At 41.2% G+C, this 23,231-nt stretch overlaps 1 protein-coding gene across 1 annotated transcript in view; it reads left to right on the top strand.

Annotated features, from left to right (window-relative positions):
* LOC121282851 (mucin-2-like) overlaps window positions 1-23,231 on the top strand; it is a 261,009-nt gene that overhangs the window by 55,465 nt on the left and 182,313 nt on the right. Inside the window, exons 24-30 of the mRNA XM_041196665.1 lie at window positions 769-925; window positions 7,474-7,602; window positions 12,643-12,790; window positions 16,333-16,376; window positions 16,815-16,920; window positions 20,305-21,206; window positions 21,295-22,845. Coding sequence (XP_041052599.1) covers window positions 769-925; window positions 7,474-7,602; window positions 12,643-12,790; window positions 16,333-16,376; window positions 16,815-16,920; window positions 20,305-21,206; window positions 21,295-22,845 — 3,037 coding nt within the window. The remainder of the gene's footprint in view (window positions 1-768; window positions 926-7,473; window positions 7,603-12,642; window positions 12,791-16,332; window positions 16,377-16,814; window positions 16,921-20,304; window positions 21,207-21,294; window positions 22,846-23,231) is intronic.

Below are 23,231 nucleotides of genomic sequence, written 5' to 3'. Positions count from 1 at the left end.
CAGTTTTGAGCCTTGAGTGGCTGGGTTCACACCCCATTGCCTCAGCATGGATGGCAGCCATCTTGGCTTGTTGCCTAATAGGCAGCAGCAAGTGCGCTGGTGGGATGGTAGTGGTTTGAGCCGGAAGGTTGCCATCCTGAGAGAGGGCAGCAGGTTTGTGTTCCACAATGCCACTGGCGCTCACACGGAGTAGCAATCCTAGTAATCACAAATTGCTGGACTGCCACAAGAGGCTGCATGTCCCTTTGAGCACTGAGATCCACAACCATGCTGGCAGCAGTCTGAGCCTAGATTTCCTGAGCTCTGTCTAAGCTCAGCAGCAGCACGGGGATATTGGGTGGCTTCCACCTGGGCTGAAATGGAAGCTGCAATTAAAGATTTGAAATTGAGGAATATAAAGGATCCAAAGGAATTAGGCCATAGAAGGGATGTAAGCATTGGGGGCTGAATGGCCTCCTCCTGTGCTTTAATATGTATAATTCTGTGAAAATTCTCCTTTATGAGACTGTGCTCTCAAAATGTTAGCGGTGAGCTGAGTTTGGGATAATCTGTCCTGTGAAAGGTTCCCCAAACAATGAGTTCACTGCCCTTTGTGTGATCTGTCAGCTTGGACTGGAGCTGTAACATTTTCATTCCTTCTGTTCCAAGCCACACAATGTTAACTATGTAAGTGCTTCTATATGAATATGTACCCTGGTAAATAAAAATTGAGGTATCCATCTATGTATTTTTTCATGAGTGCAAAACTTTCCCATGTTTACTTTTCAGATCAACCCAGCCCCATATTATGAGGCTTGTGTGCGTGATGCATGTGCCTGTGACACTGGTGGAGATTGTGAATGTTTGTGTACAGCTATAGCTGCTTACTCTTTGGCCTGCAGCATGGTTGGGGTGTGCATTTCATGGAGAAGCCCTGAAGTTTGTCGTGAGTAATGTTCTGCTTGCATTCAATTTTTGGCTTGGGGGCCGGGGGGTGGGGAGGGTGGGGCAGAGTATCAAATGCTTTTTATTGTTGCAGGCAGGAGGGGAGTTAATTTAAACAGCACCCATTTCTCCTCTCACCACCCATCCATAAACAGAAACATTTCTCTGATTTATTTCCCTTTTTATAAGAGGTGGTGTATTTCCCAACCCTTCAGTTTTATGCAATCCAATTTTCTACTAATAACCCCACAGCAAAACCGAGATAGGATGAACTCAAAGGGTTAGTTTATTTGCACACACTCAAACAAGGAAAGAGGGTTTGCAATGACTATCTCACCTTAGGATAGTAAAAAGAGGGATAGAGAAAAGAGTTACAGTACAGAGACCAAAGAGGAAAAATATTCTTTCACATGGGCTCAGGAGTCCAGGATCAAAGTCCAATGCAATATTCCTTCACAGAGGTAGGTGGGTTGAAAATCAATGCTGTATAATTCACTTTTCTGGTGCTGTTGACTTTACAGGATGAGACAAGCATGCAGTTTTGTAGACAATGGTACAGAATTTCTAGAAGAAACAGCACAGATAGGGCCAGGTGTTCAACCTGAGCAGAGATCTTTTTCTGTGAGATTACCAATTAGATGATCAACAGGAGACTGAGCTTTACAGTTCAGCAAGGCAATATTACTGGGTCTACAAGCCAGGAGTCCATGTCACATGACTTCCACCTCTCCACACTGTCTTTGACAAAGGATGTGTATCCCTTATCTGGGTCCCTGAGATTGTTAAATGCCTCAACCATTAAGAATTGAAAGGAAGGTTGCGGGGCCCTTTGTCTTTGTAGATGAGCAGACTCCTGTTGACCAACCTGGGTTACGAAATGCAGATGGCCTTTGTATAGTTCTCTTTGAACCCTGTGCAACCCACACGGGATCATTAGTGGCTCCCCAGAGTTAACAATGTGTGAGTTTCCCCAATACTGCGAGGCAGCTCCTTTTGTTCAGGGGTCAAGGACAGACATAGATTCAGCCATTTTAAGGATCTTTGCTCCTTTATTAAAATTTTAAAAATATCCATGAGGACATCACTATATATGTTTTATAAAAATATACAGTGTGAGGTCTTAGTCCATCACAATATCAAGCTTCCCACCATCCACAGCTGAGGGACCAGGCCTCTTAAGATTTCGTAGTCTATAAACAATACCAATCTTGAGTCAGAGAAGATATGCAAAGGATGTTATATTCCTGAGTTTTCCATTCATGCCCTTGAGAAAGTAGCAAACAAGTTTGTTGCTTCCTTTCAGGAACCTGGGTTGAGAACTTTGCAATTCAATAATTCAAACTTGCATCCTGCTATCTCCTCCATTGTCTTACACATGTTAGTGCTCTTAATGTCTTGTGCGCCAGCATCTATCTGTCCAAATTCATTACCTTTTACAGCTTAATATCTATCTTAACAATGCACTTAGAAAAGTGTAGTATAAATAGAACAAGACAGCATGGTTTTACAGAAGGGAAATCCTGTTTGACAAATTGATTAGAGTTTTTTGAGGATGTAACTAGTCAGGTAGATGAAGGGGAACCAATGGCTGTAGTATACCTGGATTTCTAAAAGGCATTTGATAAGTTGCCTCACAAAAGATTAAGAAGCAAGATAAGGGCTCATTGAGTTGTGGGTGATATATAGATAACAGATAGAGAATTGGTTAACGGATGTGAAGCAGAGAGTGGCCATAAACTGGGCATTTTCAAGTTGGCAGGCAGTGAACACTGGAGAGCCGCAAGGATCAGTGCTGGGGTCCCACCTATTTACAATCTATATTAAAGACTTGGATGAAGAGTAATAAATCTAAGTTTGATGATGATACATAGCAAGGTGGGAAGGTAAGCTGTGGAGAGGGCACAGAGAGGGTGCAAAGAGATATAGACAGGTTAAGTGAGTAGGCAACAAGATGGCAGGTGGAGTATATGTGGGGAAGTATGAAGTTATTCACTTTGGTTGTACAAATATAAAAAAGAACATTTTTTAAAAAGCACAAAACTTGTAAATGTTGATGTTCAAACAGACTTGGATGTGCAGTGCAAGGGGGAATGATCCAGTCCATGTAGGTACCGACAACAAAGGCAGGATGAGGAAGGGGGTTCTGCATAGTCAGTATAATGACCTAGGTACCAAAGTAAGAAGCAGAGCCTCAAAGGTAATCATCTCTGGATATTACCTGAGCCACATGCAAATTGGCATAGGTCAAATAAGAATGAGAGATTAATACATGGCTCAAAGACTGGTGTGGGAGAAGTCGGTTCCAATTCGTGGGGTACTGGCACCAATACTGGGGAAAGTGGGATCTGTACTTTCGGGAAGGTCTACACCTGAACCATGCTGGGACAAGTGTTCTTGTGAATCACATAACTAGGGAAGTAGAGAGGGTTTGCAACTGAATAGTGGGAGCAAGGGTTCAAATATGGGAAAATGTGCTATATCAAAGAGTAGAGACAAGGTAAGAGAGAAAAGTATTAATATGGTAAATGATCAACAAACAGTGACCGGAAGGGACAGAGAGTACAAGTCTAAGAGTAAACTAACAGATAAGACTAGAGGTTACAAAAATAACAAAAGGACAAAACTTAAGGCTTTGTATTTGAATGCGGGTAGCATTTGGAACAAAACAGATGTACTGACAGTGCAAATAGAGATGAATAAGTATGATTTAATAGATGTTACAAAGACGTGCTGCAGGATGGTATAGATTGAGACCTGAATAATATTGAAGGGTATATGACTTTTAGGAAGGATAGAAAGTTAGGAAAAGGTGGAGGGGTGGCTCTTTTAATTAAAGATGACATTAGCACAATAGACAGGGACAACCTAAGTTCAGGAAACCAGGATACAGAAGCAGTTGGGTAGAGATGAGGAATGATAAAGGCAAGAAGTCGCTTGCCCCCTAACAGTAATCATATGGTAGGTTGGGGTATCAAAGAAGAAATAGTGGGAGCTTGTCAGAAAGGTACATTGATTATCATAGGGGATTTTAATCTACATATAGACTGGAACAATCAAATGGGAAAAGGTTTCTATGACAAATTCATAGAATGTTTTTGGGATAATTTCTTAGATCAGCACATTCTAGAGCCAACCAGAGAGCAGGCTATACTAGACCTGGTATTGTGCAACAAGCTAGGATTAATAAATGACCTCATAGTGAAGGCACCCTGGGTAGCAGTGATCATAGTATGATTGATTTTTACATTCAATTTGAGGGAGAGAAGAGTGTGTCTAAGAATAGCATTTTAAACTTAAATAAGGGCAATTACGAGGGCATGAAAGCAGAGCTAGCAAAAGTGAACTGACAAATTAGGTAAAGGGAGAGGTCAATAGAGATGCAGTGGCAGACATGTAAGCGGATATTTCAGAATTTACAGAATTGGTACCTCCCAATGAGAAAGAAAAATTCCAAGAATAGGATCCACCATCCGTGGTTAACTTAAGAAATTAAAGCTAGTGTCAAACTTAAAATAAAAAGCATATGATTGTGCAAAGATGGGTGGCAGGTCAGAAGATATAAAAAAAACTGTAAAGAATGACCCAAAGATTGATAACGAGGGAAGAGTTAGAGTACGAGAGAAAGCTAGCTAGAGATATAAGACAGATAGTAAAAGTTTCCATAGATATTTAAAAAAGAAAAGAGTTAACAAAGTGAGTGTTGGTCCCCTAGTAAGTGAGTCTAGGGAGTCAATAATGGAAAATAAGGCAATGGCAGATTAATTGAATATTTTGCATTGGTCTTCACTATGAAAGATACAAGTAACATCCCTGAAATAGCTGTCAATCAGGAATTGGAAGGGATGGAGGAATTCAAGAAAATTACAATGACCAGGGAAGTGGTACTTAGCAAATTGTTGGAACTGTGGTTGACAAGTCCCAGGGTCCTGATAGATTTCATCATAGGGTCTCAAAGGAAGTGGCTAATGCGATGGTTGATGGGTTGGTTTTAATTTTCCAGAATTCACTAGATTCGGGGAAGGTTCCATTAGATTGGAAAATAGCAAATGCAACTCCTTTATTCAAAAAGGGAGGGAGACAGGAAGCAGAAAACTACTGGCCAGTTAGCTTAACATCTGTCATAGGGAAAATGTTAGCTATTATTAAAGGTGTTATAGCAGGGCACTTAGAAAAATTCAAGGCAACCAGGCAGAGTCAACATGGTTTTGTGAAAGGGAAATCATGTTTAATTAATTTATTGAAGCTCTTTGGAGGAGTAACAGGTGATGAGAATAAATGGGATCTGGTGGATATGCTGTACTTAGATTTTGATAAAGTGCCTCATCAAAGGTTATTGTGGAAAATAGAAGCTCATGGTGTAGGGGTTAACATATTGGCATGGATAGAAAATTGGCTAGCGAACAGGAAGCAGAGAGTTGGCATAAATGGGTTATTTTCAGGTTGGCAAGATGTAACGAGTGGTGTGCCACAGGAATCAGTGCTGGGACCTCAACTTTTTACAATTTATATAAATGGCTTGGATGATGGAGCCAATGGTACGGTTGCTAAATCTACTACTGACACAAAGAAAAGTCGGAAAGTAAGTTGTGAAGTTGACATAAGGAGGCTACAGAAGGATATTGATAGGTAGTTGAGTGGGGAAAGATCTGGAAAATGGAGTATAATGTGGGAAAATTGTGAGGTTCTACATTTTGACAGGACAAATAAACATTTTATCTAAATGGTGAGAGATTGCAAAGCTCTGAGATTCCGAGGGATCTGGGTGTCCCAGTGCATGAATCACAAAAGGTTAGTATGCAGGTACAGCAGTTAATTAGCAAAGCTAATAGAATGTTATTGTTTATTGTGAGGTGAATTGAATACAAGAGTAGTGAGGTTATGCTTAGTTATACAGGGCATTGGTGAGACCAAATCTGGAGTATTGTGTACAGTACTGGTCTCCTTATTTAATGAAAGGTGTAAATGCATTGGAAGCTGTTCAGAGAAGGTTTGCTAGATCAATACCAGGAATGGGTGGGTTGTCTTATGATGAAAGTTTGGACAGGTTAGGCTTGAATCTGCTAGAGTTTAGAAGGGTAAGAGGCGACTTGACTGAAACATATAAGATCCTGAGAGGTCTTGACAGGGCGGAGGTGGAGAAGATGTTTCTTCTTGTGGGAGAATCTAGAATTAGGGATAACTATTTAAAAATAAGGGGTCTCCCATTTAAAACGGAGATGAGGTACATTTTTTTCTCTCAGAGGGTTGTGAGGCTTCGGAGTTATCTTCCTCAAAAGGTGCTTGAGGCAGAATCCTTGAATATCTTTAAGGCAGAGGTAGATAGATTCTTTGTTAACAAGGGAGGTGAAAGGTTATTGGGAGTAGGCATGAATGTGGAGTTGAAGTTAAAATCAGATCAATCATGATGTTATTGAATGGCGGAGCAGGCCCGAGGAGCTGAGTGGCCTACTCCTGCTCCTAATTCGTATGTACGTATGTTTATACGCTCGTACAAGGAATGCAGAAAGTTAGCATGTAGGTACAGCAAACAATTGGGAAGGCAAATGGCATGTTGGCCTTTATTGCAAGAGGACTGGATTGCAGGAATAAAGAAGCCATGCTTTGGTGAGACCACATCTGGAATACTGTGTGCAGCTTTGGTCCATTTTTAAGGAAGGATATAGTTGCATTAGAGGTGGTACAGTGAAGGTTCAGTAGATTGGTCCCTGGGATGAGGGGGTTGTACTATGATGAAAGGCTGAGTAAATTGGGCAAATACTCTGTGTAGTTTAGCAGAATGAGGGGCAATCTCATTGAAGCATTCAATATTCTGAAGGGGTTTGATAGAGTGGACGCCGAGAGATTGTTTCTGCTGGTCGGGGATTCAAAAACAGGCAAGTCTCAGGATAAGGGGCTGATCATTTAGGACTGAGATGAGGAGAAATTTCTTCACTCAGAGGGTTGTGAATCTTTGGAATCCTCTACCCCAGAGGGTTGTGGATGCTCCACTATTGAATACATTTAAGGCTGGGATAGACAGATGTTTGGTCTCTCAGAGAATCAAGGGATATGAGGAGTGGGCAGGAAGGTAGGATTGAAGTCCAAGATCAGCCATGAAAGTATTTAATGACAGAGGGGGCTTGATGAGCCATATGGTCTTCTCCTGCTCCTTGTGTTCTCGTGATGTGCTTTAAGTAGGATTCAGAACAGTGTTCCACAATAATAATTATAAGCAGAATAATGAATGAAATAAAGTTTCAGAACAATTTTATATTTTTCAGTTAATTTTAAATCCTCTTACCAGAATTACCTCCTTTTCAATTTTGCTGGAAGGTACCAGCAAAATAGCTAAATTTCTGCAGGCTTCACACCAATGTAACTCCATCCTCTGCAGCAGAAGACATTTCTGGGGCAGATATTTTACATTAAATTAAAGTCAGGCGTGACCTATAAAGGGCAGGCAATCCACTGCTCCCGATTACCACCCAGGCTGTGAAAAAGAGAATCTAACCCCATGATGTTTGAATAACACAAAGGAAAAAAAACAATGGATTCATTCTGTCTTTTCAGCTCTGTTTTGTGATTACTACAATCCTCATGATGAATGCAGATGGCACTATGCACCATGTGGAATTTCCTGCCTGAAAACCTGTCGAAATCCTGGTGGAGCATGTTCCAAGATTATCCCCAAGCTTGAAGGTATCTTTCCTCGTGTTTCATTAATATGCTAATGTGATTTATTATTTTATTACATGCTTATTTACAAACTAAAATTACATAACTCTGGGTAAATGAATAAAATCCATTTCACACGAGCTTTTTTATTCACGGCAAAGTATGAAGTGGGGAAAACAGATTATACAGTTTATTACAGAAGTTAATTGTGAAGGAAAATCATCAAAAAGATGAGCCCTTTCTGCCTCAAAGCAATTCACTGAAATAACATGCAGTCTGCTGGACTGGTAGTTCATCCATTAGTCTAAACACCCACCCCCTTTACCAGGTAAAGACAGTTTTATTAGATTCCTGTGTCCAGGCCATTAGGTTCGAGCATCGTCACCACCTGGACTGATTGGATGAAAACAATACAGAAATAAGTGACCTCCTGGAACAAACACGAGCAACTTTCATTGTCTGGCAGAACAACCCAAGTCGCAAGTCAAGAAGGCAGCATTCCATCAGCTCAAGGCTGAAACCCAAAGACAAACCTGGAAGATAAAGGACAAGTGGTGGGAAGAGAAAGCTCGAGAGATCCAACAGTGTGCTGATCAGCATGCTATGTGAAGCCTTTTTGAAGTCACCATGGCCATTTATAGACTAAGGTCAAATGAACAAAATCCACTTTGCTCACAGGATGGTGTTTGTCATCTTAAAGATGGCAATACCATCTGTCAGCCCTGAAAAGATGATTTCCAACAACTCCCCGAACGTGAATCCACAGTAGCAGCTGATACTCTCCAGGCTATCCCCCAGTGCCCTGTGGCAGAATCCAGGGTTAAACTACCATCAACGGGAGGGCTGCAACAAGTAATCAAATGATTGAAAAACAACAAAACCTGTGGCCCCGATGGTATTCCAGCTGAGCTCTTCAAAGTTTTTGCTCACATCAAGGTTCCATGCACTCATTCTACAGATGTAGGAGGAAAAAACTCCTGTCACAAATCTCCCCCAACCCATCCCACCGATTTCAGAAATGTGACAATTGTAGTCATCTTCAAGAAGGGAGATAAATCATAATATGGAACCTATCAAGGTATTTCCCTCTTATCCATAGGAGGGAAAATCCTGACATGCACTCTCCTGTATTCCTTACTCTCTGTGGCTGAGCCAATCCTCCCAGAGACACACTGGCTTTAGACCTTCCAGATGAACCTCTGACATGGTTCTTTTTTGCCAGACAAATCCAAAAGTGTCAAGAACAACACCAGGAACTCTTGATTTCACTCAGTGACCTGACCAAAGCATATGACTGTGTAAATCACCAGAAACTTCATCACAATCCTGCAATTGCTTCATGATGATTTGACTTCAACTGTCTTGAGTGGGAGATCTGAAGTAGTCCCCTTCAAAATCCAGACTGTTGTCAAGCAAGGCTATGTGATAGCTCACATACTATTTACAACCTACCTGACAGCGGATATTCACATCATCAAAGATCAGTGCCCTCTGGTGTGAGCATTAAATAGATGGAAATCTCTTTAGCCTCAGTTTCCTCCATGCCAAAACTAAACTGACCACCATAGACATACATGATCCACGGTATGTGAATGACTGCAGTGTCATTGCCAACTCTGCAGCAGATTTGAAAGCCACTCTCGACCTCTTCAATTCTGCATTGAAGAGTCTCAGCATGTCCTTGAATGTGGCCAAAACAAAACTCATTTAATCTAGACCTGATCAGTCAAGCATTCTACCTCCAATATATGTTGAAGGAGAGACTCTGGAATATGTTGAGCACTTCCCATACCTTGGCAACCACCACTCTCAAAAGGCCACCATTGACCAAGAGATTCAACACTGGATCAGCTGCCCCAGCTCAACCTCCTACAAAATATGGCAGCGTGTGTTTGACAACAAAGACCTCCGTAAGTTAACAAAAGTGCTAGTGTACAGAGCAGTTGCCATCACCGCACTCCTGTTCTGCAGTAAAGCCTGGACTGTGTATCAGCAACACATAAGAACGCTAGAGAAACTCCACTAGCAATGCCTCCACTGCATTCTCTGGATTCAATGGGAGGACCATCAAAGGAACACTAGTGTTCTGAAGCTAGCTGCACAAGTGTTCAGGCAAAACTGCAAAATCAACTATAATGCATTGGACACTGCGCACTGGAAAAGCATCTCCCCTGTCAGGTCCTGTTTTCTCAAATCTCAAGTGGCAGGAGTTCCACAGGAGGATGAAGGAAATGCTACAAAGACCCTCTGAAGCCCTCCTTGAAGTGCAGCAGCATTGACATAAATGACTGGGAGGAGTTCGCTACCAATCATTCAAAATGGTGGCAGCTTGTCTATCAGGCTGCATCACGCATTGAGTCCAAATGTCTTAATGATGAGGCAGAGCAGCTGCAAAGAAGCAAAGAAAGGGAAGAAAATCCTGCTTTCTGCGTCCCACCATGCCATGGGACGTCCTGTCCCATGCGCCCAAAAGATCTGCCGGTCAAAGATTGGCCTGTTCAGCCACATGAAGATCCATGGCAGAAACCTGCGACCCTAAGTGGACATTCTTCTCAAATTGTGTGACAGCCGATGATGGTTGCAATACTACAAACTGCTCACAGGATGCAATGCAGTACATTGGCAGGGCCTTTTCTACAGAGTTTCCAAAACCCATGACGCATATCACTCAGGGCAAGAGCAGCAGGTGCACAGGAAGACCATCACCTCCAAGTTAATTTTAAAGTCACACATTATCGGGCATGAATTGCGGTTTCTTCATTGTGGGTGGGTCAAGAGCCTGGAACTTGGACATTACAGCATTGTAAAAGAACTGTCACAACATATACAGCAGTGGTTTCACCACCAAATTCGGGTCAATAAATGGCAGCATTTCCAATGATGCCCAGATTCAAAGAATAAATTTGAAGAATGCAGAAAGTACATATCAGTCTGCACCAACAAAAAACAACCCACACAGCAAGTTACCCCGACTATTAACAGAAACTGCACAGCAGGTTACTCCAACTATTAACAGAAACTACACAGCAGGTTACTCCGACTATTAACAGAAACTACACAGCAGGTTACACTGACTATTAACAGAAACTACACAGCAGGTTACTCCGACTATTAACAGAAACTACACAGCAGGTTACACTGTCTATTAACAGAAACTACACAGCAGGTTACCCTGACTGTTAACAGAAACTACACAGCAGGTTACTCCGATTATTAACAGAAACTACCCAGCAGGTTACCCCGACTATTAACAGAAAGTACACAGCAGGTTACCCCGACTATTAACAGAAACTACACAGCAGGTTACACTGACTATTAACAGAAACTACACAGCAGGTTACACTGACTATTAACAGAAACTACACAGTAGGATACCCTGACTATTAACAGAAATTACACAGCAGGTTACACTGATTATTAACAGAAACTACACAGCAGGTCACCCCGACTATTAACAGAAACTACACAGCAGGTTACACTGATTATTAACAGAAACTACACAGTAGGTTACCCTGACTATTAACAGAAATTACACAGCAGGTTACACTGACTATTAACAGAAACTACACAGTAGGTTACCCTGATTATTAACAGAAACGACACAGCATGTTACCCCAATTATTAACAGAAACTACACAGCAGGTTACCCCGACTATTAACAGAAACTACACAGCAGGTTACCCCGACTATTAACAGAAACTACACAACAGGTTACCCCGACTATTAACAGAAACTACACAGCAGGTTACACTGACTATTAACAGAAACTACACAGCTGGTTACCCTGACTATTAACAGAAATTACACAGCAGGTTACCCCGATTATTAACAGAAACTACACAGCAGGTTACACTGACTATTAACAGAAACTACACAGCAGGTTACACTGACTATTAACAGAAACTACACAGTAGGATACCCTGACTATTAACAGAAATTACACAGCAGGTTACACTGACTATTAACAGAAACTACACAGCAGGTTACACTGATTATTAACAGAAACTACACAGTAGGTTACACTGACTATTAACAGAAATTACACAGCAGGTTACACTGACTATTAACAGAAACTACACAGTAGGTTACCCTGATTATTAACAGAAACTACACAGCATGTTACCCCGATTATTAACAGAAACTACACAGCAGGTTACCCCGACTATTAACGGAAACTACATAGCAGGTTACCTCGACTATTTACAGAAACTACACAGCAGGTTACACTGACTATTAACAGAAACTACACAGTAGGTTACACTGACTATTAACAGAAACAACACAGCAGGTTACTCCGACTATTAACAGAAACTACACAGCAGGTTACCCCGGCTATTAACAGAAACTACACAGTAGGTTACACCGACTATTAACAGAAACTACACAGCAGGTTACCCCGACTATTAACAGAAACTACACAGCAGGTTACACTGACTATTAACAGAAACTACACAGCAGGTTACACTGATTATTAACAGAAACTACACAGCAGGTTACACTGACTATTAACAGAAACTACACAGCAGATTACCCCGATTATTAACAGAAACTACACAGCAGGTTACACTGACTATTAACAGAAACTACACAGCAGGTTACACTGACTATTAACAGAAACTACACAGCAGGTTACACTGACTATTAACAGAAACTACACAGCAGGTTACCCCGATTATTAACAGAAACCACACAGCAGGTTACACTGACTATTAACAGAAACTACACAGCAGGTTACCCCCATTATTAACAGAAACTACACAGCAGGTTACACTGACTATTAACAGAAACTACACAGCAGGTTACACTGACTATTAGCAGAAACTACACAGCAGGTTACCCCAACTATTAACAGAAACTACACAGCTGGTTACACTGACTATTAACATGTTTAGATGTACGGTGTCCATTGAAACTTAAGTTACAGCTAAATGACTGTGACTAGAGGTGAAGAAATCTGGTGGAGACAAAGTCAATTTGAGCTGTTCACTTATCAGGATTTAACGCTGTGGTCTGACTGATGTTAGAGAATGTGCAGTTATATAATATTATTGTCACATCACATAGGTTGCTATCCAGACTGCCCTGCTGAAAAACCAATTTTGGACGAGGAAAGGATGAAATGCGTTAAGTTGGATCACTGTCCTTGTTATCTAAATGGAAATCATTACGAGCCAGGTCATACTGTGCCAAGCACTCAGAACTGTGAATCATGGTAAGTTTTACGATTAACATTTCTCCATGTATTCTTTGGGTAACAATTATTGCAGTAATAAGCATTGTTTTCATTTTTTGAGGAGCAGATGAATGAGTTTATTTTTGTCCAGATGAGAGAAACTGATGCTGGCCAATAAGGAATGTTCCTCTTTCAGAACTTAATATCAACAGGGATCAGCACAACATGTGTTAGAGACAGAGCTAACCTTCCTCTACTTGACTTTAGTGTATCATTATCTGCAACCACTTGGTGTCTGTTTTGTCATAAGTGAAATAGTTATTTAGCTGTAAGTTCTTGTTGTGGTTCTTGATTGTCAGCTCTGGTAGCAGAAAGTTCTGGAGGTCTGATCATGTGACATGCTGACTACATGATGTGACGTATGCAATGTTGTTTCATTTAAATCAGAAAGGCTGGGTCTTTTATAACTGAGTACCACTGTTCCTTGTTTCGTGCCAGCACCTGCTGTGTGAAAGATGTAGAGAATAAGCAAGCCATGTGTGTGAAGAAAGGAAAGAAAACCAAGGATGAGAAAGAGGGTAAAACAGAAGTGGTGGGAAATTTGAATGGGTGGAGAAACCTCACTGCAATTCCACCGATATGTAATAGTAATACTGGTAACACTGAGAATCCTTTCATAACCAACAGTAATATAATAACTTACTGATATATTACACAAACCAGGGCCTAGAATTTAGAAAGTTCGGCAGTGATTTGATTGAAGTTTTAAGTCTTTAATGTGAACAGATGAGGGAGATAGAGAGAAAATATTTCTACTGATTGGGGAATATAGACTAGGGGCATAGTCAAAAGATTAGAAGTAGACTTTTTAGGAATGAAATTAGGAAACACTTCTACACAAAGGGTGGCAGAAATTTGGAACTCTCCACAGATCAGCTGTTAATTTTAAATCTGAGACTGATAGATTTTTGCTAACCAAAGTTATGGTGGGATGTGAGTTAGGTTACAGATCAACCTTGATCTCATTGAATGGCAGAACAGCTTTGATGGGCTAAATGGTAAACTCATGTTCCTATGGAACTAGAAGTAGTAGGTGTGATGGCCCTACATCCAACCTAGAACTAATAACATTTCCATTAACCACTGATGATCATGATGACACAGTTCACTCAGGGACTCCAAGTTGCTGGGGCAACATGCACATTTTACCTGCATGCTGTAGTCTGGAGCCATGGATAGTGATGGTAGAGTTGTTTCCATCACATGGCCAACCAGGAATCTCTCCCACTCTTACCACCTGCCATTGTCTTATGTTGGAAAGATTGTCAACCTGATTGGCTGCATATGAACACACCTTCCTGGGCTGGGACTTGAACCCAGAGCTTCTGGGCTCAGAGGCAGGGACACTACCCACTGCACCACAAGGTGCTAACCCATTGATAATCACCTTGAAATCACAGCTGATAAAGTCAGAATTACTAGGCAAGCTTCTTTTATTTGCCTGATGTCTCCTTAGCATTTTGGACTGTGGCTTGTACCTAGGTTCACCACATTATTGCTGAAACTACAAGCTCTGCAGAAAATAATGATCTCTGAGCCTGCCATATTCACCAGCCTCCCTTTCTTCCCCCGATTTGCTGAATTAAGTCCTCCCCGAATTCCAGTAACCCTCTCTACCCCACCTTTCCCATCTCATGATCCCCATTCTGCAACCTCCATCTCTCTCTGATGTTCCCCCCTTCCCCCAACCACCATCTCAAACCGAGATCTCCCAGTCTCTCTGTCTCTTGCGAGCCCCTGGACTCTTATTCCCCAGTTTCTCCTCTCTTCCTAGACCTATCACCAAACGTCCTCACTTCTGACTCCCAGCCCTCAATCCAAACTCCTGACCCCAGTTCATCTCTTCCCAGAGCCACCATCCCTATTCTCCCTCTCAACCTGCTTCTGCGTACTGCAACTCCTATTACTGAGTCTTCCTCTTTTCTCTTGGACCTTCACCTTGATCCTTTTGTCCCCGTCACAGTGCTTATTTCACAGTCTTCCTTTTTCCACTGAGCTCCCAATCCCCAGTCTCCCTCTCCCTCACTTGTCTTTTTCTGTCCCTATGACTATCAACTGTTGATTATCTCCAGTGCACACTCTGATCTCCATTCTCTGCAGCAGTAGGACCTAAATTCTGAAGCTTCTCAGCTGCAGAAGCCAGTAACGTTATGGAGTAAGGGGACATTGCTGTTGCAGTGGGAAATTTAAACACAAAGTTTTCAAGGAGTGGTAGCAATAATGGTTGGAAGATCCATGCCTCCATTTCAGAGCATTGCAAACGTACCATATTCTAGAGAGCAGTGATTATTATATTGTGTAACAAATGGAAGGGTTACACTAACACTTGTGGCCAAATTCTCAGATATTCTAACATCAGATATTCTAACATCAGATATCAGAACAAGTCTGATATAGAACATTTCAAAGTAAAGAATCATTGAGTTTTAATCGTCACTATATATCATACAGTAATCTCACAGCCCTATGCAAAGCCCCAGGCATTTCCATTTGGTTGCATCGTTCCTTTAAGCGCAGTTTGCCCCAAATTAACCAAACCAGCAACAAGGTCACAGAGTTTAATGCACATATTAGACCCACCACAAACCATGTTTCTGCCTTTCTCTGTGCTAGATTTGAAACATTGCACCAGAAGCTGGTCCTACCCACAAACCTGGCCTCCTCCGGGATCAAATTAATCAAAATTATTCTTTCCGTCTAACTGTGCTTATTTGGGGCCTCTGAAGAGGCTCTTAGCATTAAGCTAGCGCAATGGATTCTACAGGACATGTTTTAAAAGCATCTGAGTATTTCTTTTAATTTACTAAGAAACCTATTACTGTGCACCAATATAACTTGCAAATGGTTCGGTATAACATTTCTAAGTCATTTAAAGTTAGTTAATATGAGATTACTCACAGATGGTGGACTGGATACTCTTGATTAAAATGCTTTTTGGTGATAAACACATTTTCAGCTGTATTAAATAAGTTACCACTTTTAAGTATACCAAGGAATGTTTTCTAAAACAAAATTATAAAAGACTTGTTATAAAATGCTGCACGGTCATGCTGGTTTTTGACAGATGTTACTGATATGCAGATGAGTTCACCAAACTAGCACCATTTTGCACCTGGATCGCCAATTGTGTTCAAAATGAAATTCTAACCCATGTTGTAGAAATCATACAATTGTGTATCAACCTATGCAACTGATTTCTCTATTACAATAGACCATGGAAAGATTTGCTTTACATAAAATGTTAATTTTGACACACTCTGCGGCTGAGTTGGTCAGTGCTCCAGCTTATCCAACTAAAAGGTTGTCAGCTCAAGGTCGCTCAGTGATGCCCTTCTAACATGCTTGATGGGGCAGTAACCTGGTCTCATTCCATGCTTTCTTATACATATATATATATCAGAATGTTAAACTATAACAAAAGCTGAAGACAATATTTAAAAGAAACTAGCTGGATTTTACTGTATTGTATTAAACTAAAGTATTCCAAGAAATGTGAAAATATATTCTGTTCACTTTTTTAGCAAATGTATTAACAGTGAAGTACGGTGCACCTATGACAAATTGGGTAGGTTCCTTCTACATAATATACTCTACTCAGATATTTTATTCTTTTATGAATAAGCTATTTCATAGAATGTTGTTGATGCCTTTTCTTTTGAAAATAAACATTTTCAAGATGTGATGGGAAGTGATGGGGCAGATAGAGAAAAACTCTTTCCACAGATTAGGAAATCAGGACTAGCAAACTTCGCCTGAAAATTGTTCTTTTCCTTTTGCCTCTAATTCAAGTTTTTTCAGTTCGTTTTCATGCTCAAGTTGCTTCATTCACAATTGGATCTTAGCTAACTCAATTGACTTGCCCCATGGAGAACGTGATCTCTCTAGTATCCCTCCCAGTTTTAAATGCTGCGCTATTATCCCAACTATTTCTGCTCTCCTCCGCTCTTCCAGTAATTCTAACACCAGTTTATCCGTCAATTCTTGGTTAATTTCTGTAAACCAGTCATGGTTACATTTTCCATCTGTAAAAATGCCTTAGCAACCTCCAAAACCATTTCGAATTCAAACCCATATACTATACCTCACAGCAACTCCAATTCCTTTGTCCAGTAGCTCAGTACCTCCACATATTCATTTTTTAAAGATTCATAGATCCCTCTAATGTTCAAGGATTTCCAATCTAACAAGAGGTCCCACCTTATAACGACAATCCTGGACCAATTATTATTCTGCATCCAATCACCCCCTGTCAGTGTTTCAAATCCCAAACGGGCCCCTACTTTGTTATGATCCCAGCAGATGTTACAGGAAACAGCGAGTAGTGAGAAAAGGTTGTATTTCAGATTGGGGGAAGGTTTGTAGTGGAGTTCCCCTGGGGTCAGTGTTGGGACCCTTGTTCTTCCTGATATATATTAATGACCTAGACTGTGGTGTGCAGGGCATGATTTCAAATTTTGCAGATGATACGAAGATTGTAAATGTTGTCAACTGTGATGAGGATAGTCTTCAACTTCATAAGGATATAGACATGTTGGTGGATTGAGCAGACAAGTGGCAGATGAAGTTCAATGCAGAGAAGTGTGAGGTGATTTATTTTGGCAGGAAAAATATGGTAAGATAATATAAAATAAAGGGAGAACCTCTGAAGGAGGTGCAGGAACAGAGGGGCCTCATTGTATATGTACATAGGTCATTGAAGATGGCAGGACATGTTGAGAGAGCAGTTAATAAAGCATATAGTACCTTAGGCTTTATTAATAGGGGCATCGAGTAAAAGAGTAAGGAGTTCATGTTGAATTTGTATAAGACACTAGTTAGGCCTCATCTGGAGTACTACATCCAGTTCTGGATGCCATACTTGAGGAAGGATGTGAAGGCATTGGAGAGAGTACAGAGGAGATTCGCAAGAATGATCCCAGGGATGAAGAACTGTAGCTATGAGGATAGGTTGGAAAGGTTGTTTTCCTTGGAGAAAAGAAGGCTGAGAGGAGACTTGATGAAGGTATTCAAGATCCTGAGAGGCATGGACAGGGTAAATAATGAGAAACTGTTCCCACTCTAGAGAATATCAAGAACTGGAGGGTACAGATTCAAAATAATTGGCAAAAGGAGTAAATGTGATGTGAGGAAAAAATTTTTCACCCAGAGGGTGGCTGGAGTCTGGAACAAATTTCCTGAGAGAGCGGTGGAAGCAGGTTCGATCAAGGTATTCAAAAGGGAATTGGATTGCTCCCTGAAAAGAGAGAATGTACAAGGTTACGGGGATAATGCAGGGGAGTGGGACTAGGTGGAGTGCTCTTTCAGAAAGCCAGGTTCGATGGGCCGAATGGCCTCCGTCTGCACTGTAAAGATACTGTGATACTACTGAACAAGCCTGATTCTAGGGTGGAACCTGGCTTGATCAATCCTAACTTTTATTTTGTTTAGTACGTGGAAAGTGGCTAATGAACAGAGTCACAGGAGTCAACTGATGAACTTTTAACAAAAGAATAAAACATTTATTAAACAAAAAAGGATGAACTATATTACAATACCCCTTCACCCACAACTATACCTTTACAGATATGTACAAATTCGTAAGGGTAACACAAGTTACAAAAACTATCTTATACTCTAATGTTCACTGTAAGTACACAGCCCATGTGGTCAGACACAGCACATTCTGAAACCATGTGTCCGATGCCACCCCAACCAGATGCTATGGATCTCTCCTCAACTCCCCCTACCCCCCCAACCTTTGTTACACCATGAGCCAACCAGTCTCACTGAATTCCATCTTTCACATGAGGGTTTCCAATCTCTACTCTCAAAGAACTCACTTCGGGATCTTCACCCAAACCAACACTTTCTCTCAGGCACCTTCCGTGAGGGTCCACCTGCAGGGTTTCAAACTCTCTTTCCGATTTTCCCCTCCCCCGGATGGCCACATGCATTCAAACCCCCGTCCACACACTCCCTCTCACTGTACACCACTGCTTCACATGCCCATAGCAAAGAGTTATAGACCTTCAGTTGTCTCTTTGGACCTTCTTGCAAGCCTTTATGTCACTTTAAATCTGCTTCCTGTAGCTTTCTCCCTTTAAACTTGAAGCTTGGAACCTTCCTCTACTCCTCACTCTTAACTTCACTTTTAACTTTAGTATCACAGAATCTTTACAGTTCTGAAGAAGGCCATTCAGCTCATCATGCCTGCACTGGCTCTCTGAAAGAGCACTCCACCTAGTCCCACTCCCCTGCCTTGTCCCCGTAACCTTGCACATTCTCTCTTTTCAGGTAGCAAGCCAATGCCCTTTTGAATACTTCGATTGAACCTGCCTCCACCCCCCTTTCAGGAAGTTTGTTCAAAACTCCAACTAGCCTCTGAGTGAAAATTTATTTCCTCACTTCACATTTACTAAGTTTTCCAGAAGGTCATCTTGGGACTTTCTCCTGTTCCACTCCCCTGGCATTTGGGGACTTTCTTCTTTAGTTTGGAACCTGCTATGTGACTCTTTTCATGTCCTGCCTGTCCTAGCACCTTCTTCCAACTGAACTCAAACTGCTGTTTGTGTTTGTGTGTGTGTGTGTAGTGCGTATGTGTCCCTCTCTCTGGACCCCTGTGGCTAGGCAACTGCACAGTTTCTTCTGCTCTTGTGTTTACTTTAACTTCTCTTCGGGAGTCCTAAAACTCATTAGAAATGCAGGTATAGAAACATCTTTAGACCTGCTGCCTCGCTCAAAAATGAAACTTAATCTCAGGTTTCAATTTTAAAGTGAAACTTGAATTCACAAATAGAAAAAATATAAATTAAACTTAAAGATATACCTTATTCCCAACAACCAAATACATATTTAATTTACTTAAACTGTCTCTATTTCCTAATAATGCTGGGTCAATTGTAAATTTTAAACCTAACATTGATAGAGTTGTGTTAATGGAAGGTAATAAGGGACCTGTGGCAACAGTAGGTATATGGACTTTGGCACAGATCAACTATATTCTCATAGACTGATGGAATAGGCTCAAGAGGCTAAATAGCCTTCTCTTTTCCCTATGCCCCTATGTCATTATTATTATTTTTCTTTATCAGAGTGCACCTGTGTTTATGATGGCAAAACATTCCATGAAGGTGATATTATCTACCATACAACAGACGGCATTGGAGGATGCATCAAAGCAACATGCAGTGTGAATGGGACAATAATAAGAAAGGCCTATCCATGTGCTCCTAAGACATCTGCAATTCCCAGTACAACACTAACCTTCGAAACAACACCTCCACTCACAGCATCTGGCACTAGAAGTTCTACCACAATGGAAAACAAATCAGAACAAAGTGAAACAGCACCAACTACTTCCTCAGCAACAACCATCACCTCTACAATATATATTCCAACAAAGACAGCTCATGTCACTGTTACAACTACTGCTGAGACAGCACTAACAAATAGGACAACAATAACTCCAAATACATTATTAAGCACAATGGAAAAAAACACTGAAACCACATCAGAACAAAGCCAGCCAACATCAGCTACTTCCTCAGCAACAACAACAACAGTCACCCCTACAACAACATTAGCATCGACTACATCCTCAGCAACAACAGCAGCCATCCCTACTACAACATCAAAATCACCTACTTCCTCATCAACAGCAACTACAACAGTCATTCCTATAACAACAGCATCATCGACTATTTCCTTACCAACAACATCAAGAACAGTCATACCCATAACGACATCAACATCGGCGACTTCCTCACCAACAACATCAACAACAGTCGAAGTTACAACATCAACATCGATGACTTCCTCACCTATAACATCAACAGTCATTCCTGGAACAACAACAACATTGATGACTTCCTCCCCGATAACATCAACAAGATTCATCCCTACAACAACATCAACTTTGATGGCTTCCTCACAAACAACACCAACAACAATCATCCCTACAACAACATCAACATTGGTGACTTCCTCACCAACAACATCAACAACAGTCATCCCAACAACATCAGCATTGACTACTTCCTCACCAACAACATCAACAACAGTCATCCCTACAACAATATCAACAAAGGCAACTTCCTCACCAACATCAACAACAGTCATCCCTACAACATCAACATTGACGCCTTCCTCACCAATGACATCAACAGTCATCCCTACAACAAAATCAATATTGACTACTTCCTCACCAACAACATCAACAACAATCATCCCTACAACAACAACATTGATTACATCCTCACCAACATCATCAACAACAGTCAGCCCTACATCAACATCAACTACTTCCTCGCCAACAGCATCAACAGTTCTCCCTACAACAACATCAACTACATCCTCACCAACAACAGTCACTCCCTCAACAGCAGCAATATCGACTACCTTCTCAGCATCAACAACAGTCACCCCGACGACTGCAGCAACATCAACTACTTCTTCAAAATCAACAACCGTCATCACCCCTACAGCCTCTATTCTGACTAAAACAGTCCCCATCACTACTACAACTCCTCCTGTGTCAGCACCATTCAAGCTAACAGAAACATCAACGACAACAACCACTACACCGAAGACAATAACCACTGAAACCACATCAGAACACAGCCAAACAACATCAACCACTTCATCAACAACAACTGTCACCCCAACAACCACTGCAACACCGACTACTTCCTCACCAACAGCATCAACAACAATCATCCCTGCAACAACATCAACATTGACTACTGCCTCACCAACATCAACAACAGTCATTCCTACGACATCAACATTGACTACTTCCTCACCAACAACATCAACAACAGCCATCCCTACAACATCAACTTTGGCTACTTCCTCACCAACAATATCAACAACAGTCAGCCCTACATCCGCATCAAAACTGCCTACCTCCTCACTAACATCAACATCAACTAACTCCTCACCAACATCAACAACAGTCATCCTTACAAAAATATCAACATCGACGCCTACCTCACCAACAACATCAACAGCAGCCATCCCTACAACAACATCAACATCAACGCCTTCCTCATCAACAACAGTCATCCCTACAACAGCATCGACATTGACTGCTTCCTCATCAACAACATCAACAACAGTCAGCACTATATCAATATTGGCTACTTCCTCACCAATAACATCAACAACAGTTAGCCCGACATCAACATCAACTACTTCCTCGCCAACAACATCAATAGTTCTCCCCACAACAATATCAACTACATCTTCACCAACAACAGTCACTCCCTCAACAGCAACAATATTGACTACCTTCTCAGCATCAACAACAGTTACCCCGACGACTGCAGCAACATCAACTACTTCTTCAAAATCAACAACCACTATCACCCCTACAGCCTCTATTCTGAATAAAACAGTCCCCATCACTACTACAACTCCTCCTGTGTCAGCACCATTCAAGCTAACAGAAACATCAACGACAACAACCACTACACCGAAGACAATAACCACTGAAACCACATCAGAACACAGCCAAACAACATCAACTACTTCATCAACAACAACTGTCACCCCAACAACCACTGCAATACCGACTACTTCCTCACCAACAGCATCAACAGCAATCATCCCTGCAACAACATCAACATTGACTACTGCCTCACCAACATCAACAACAGTCATCCCTACGACATCAACATTGACTACTTCCTCACCAACAACATCAACAACAGCCATCCCTACAACATCAACATTGGCTACTTCCTCACCAACAATATCAACAACAGCCATCCCTACAACATCAACATTGGCTACTTCCTCACCAACAATATCAACAACAGCCACCCCTACAACATCAACATTGACTACTTCCTCACCAACAACATCAACAACAGCCATCCCTACAACATCAACTTTGGCTACTTCCTCACCAACAACATCAACTACTTCATCAACAACAACTGTCGCCCCAACAACCACTGAAACACTGACTATTTCCTCACCAACAACATCAACAACAATCACCCCTACAACAGCAGCTTGCTTATGCAGAGTAAATGGGCAAACACTGTCACCTGGTAAGTGTGTTAGTTATTAAAATCTACCATATTACTTATTTTAAACAGATTATTGAAAAACTGTCTTTATATTTACTCATGTTATTTGGAAAATTACTTCCTGCCCCTTCCAAATGACTAGCTGTTTATTGTGTTTTCCCGTTTTCGGTCTGTAATGCTTCTTTCTGTTTTACAGTAGTCCCCTGCCAAGGTAACTATTAAAGCTTTTTCTATGCTATGTTCCAGTCAAGTACTGGAATATGTGCATTCTCTATCTAGAACAGGATGTGACTTCTGTATACTTGTGTGATCACATGTCAGAATCTCTCAGTGTGATGCCCAGTGCAGAAATCTGCTTCCTTTTTATTTGTCCTCTATTGGATTTGACCACAGAAACAGAATTCATT

The sequence above is a fragment of the Carcharodon carcharias genome, chromosome 10 (genome assembly GCF_017639515.1).
Source record: "Carcharodon carcharias isolate sCarCar2 chromosome 10, sCarCar2.pri, whole genome shotgun sequence".
Taxonomy (NCBI): domain Eukaryota; kingdom Metazoa; phylum Chordata; class Chondrichthyes; order Lamniformes; family Lamnidae; genus Carcharodon; species Carcharodon carcharias.
This window is presented reverse-complemented; position numbering and strand designations above follow the sequence as displayed.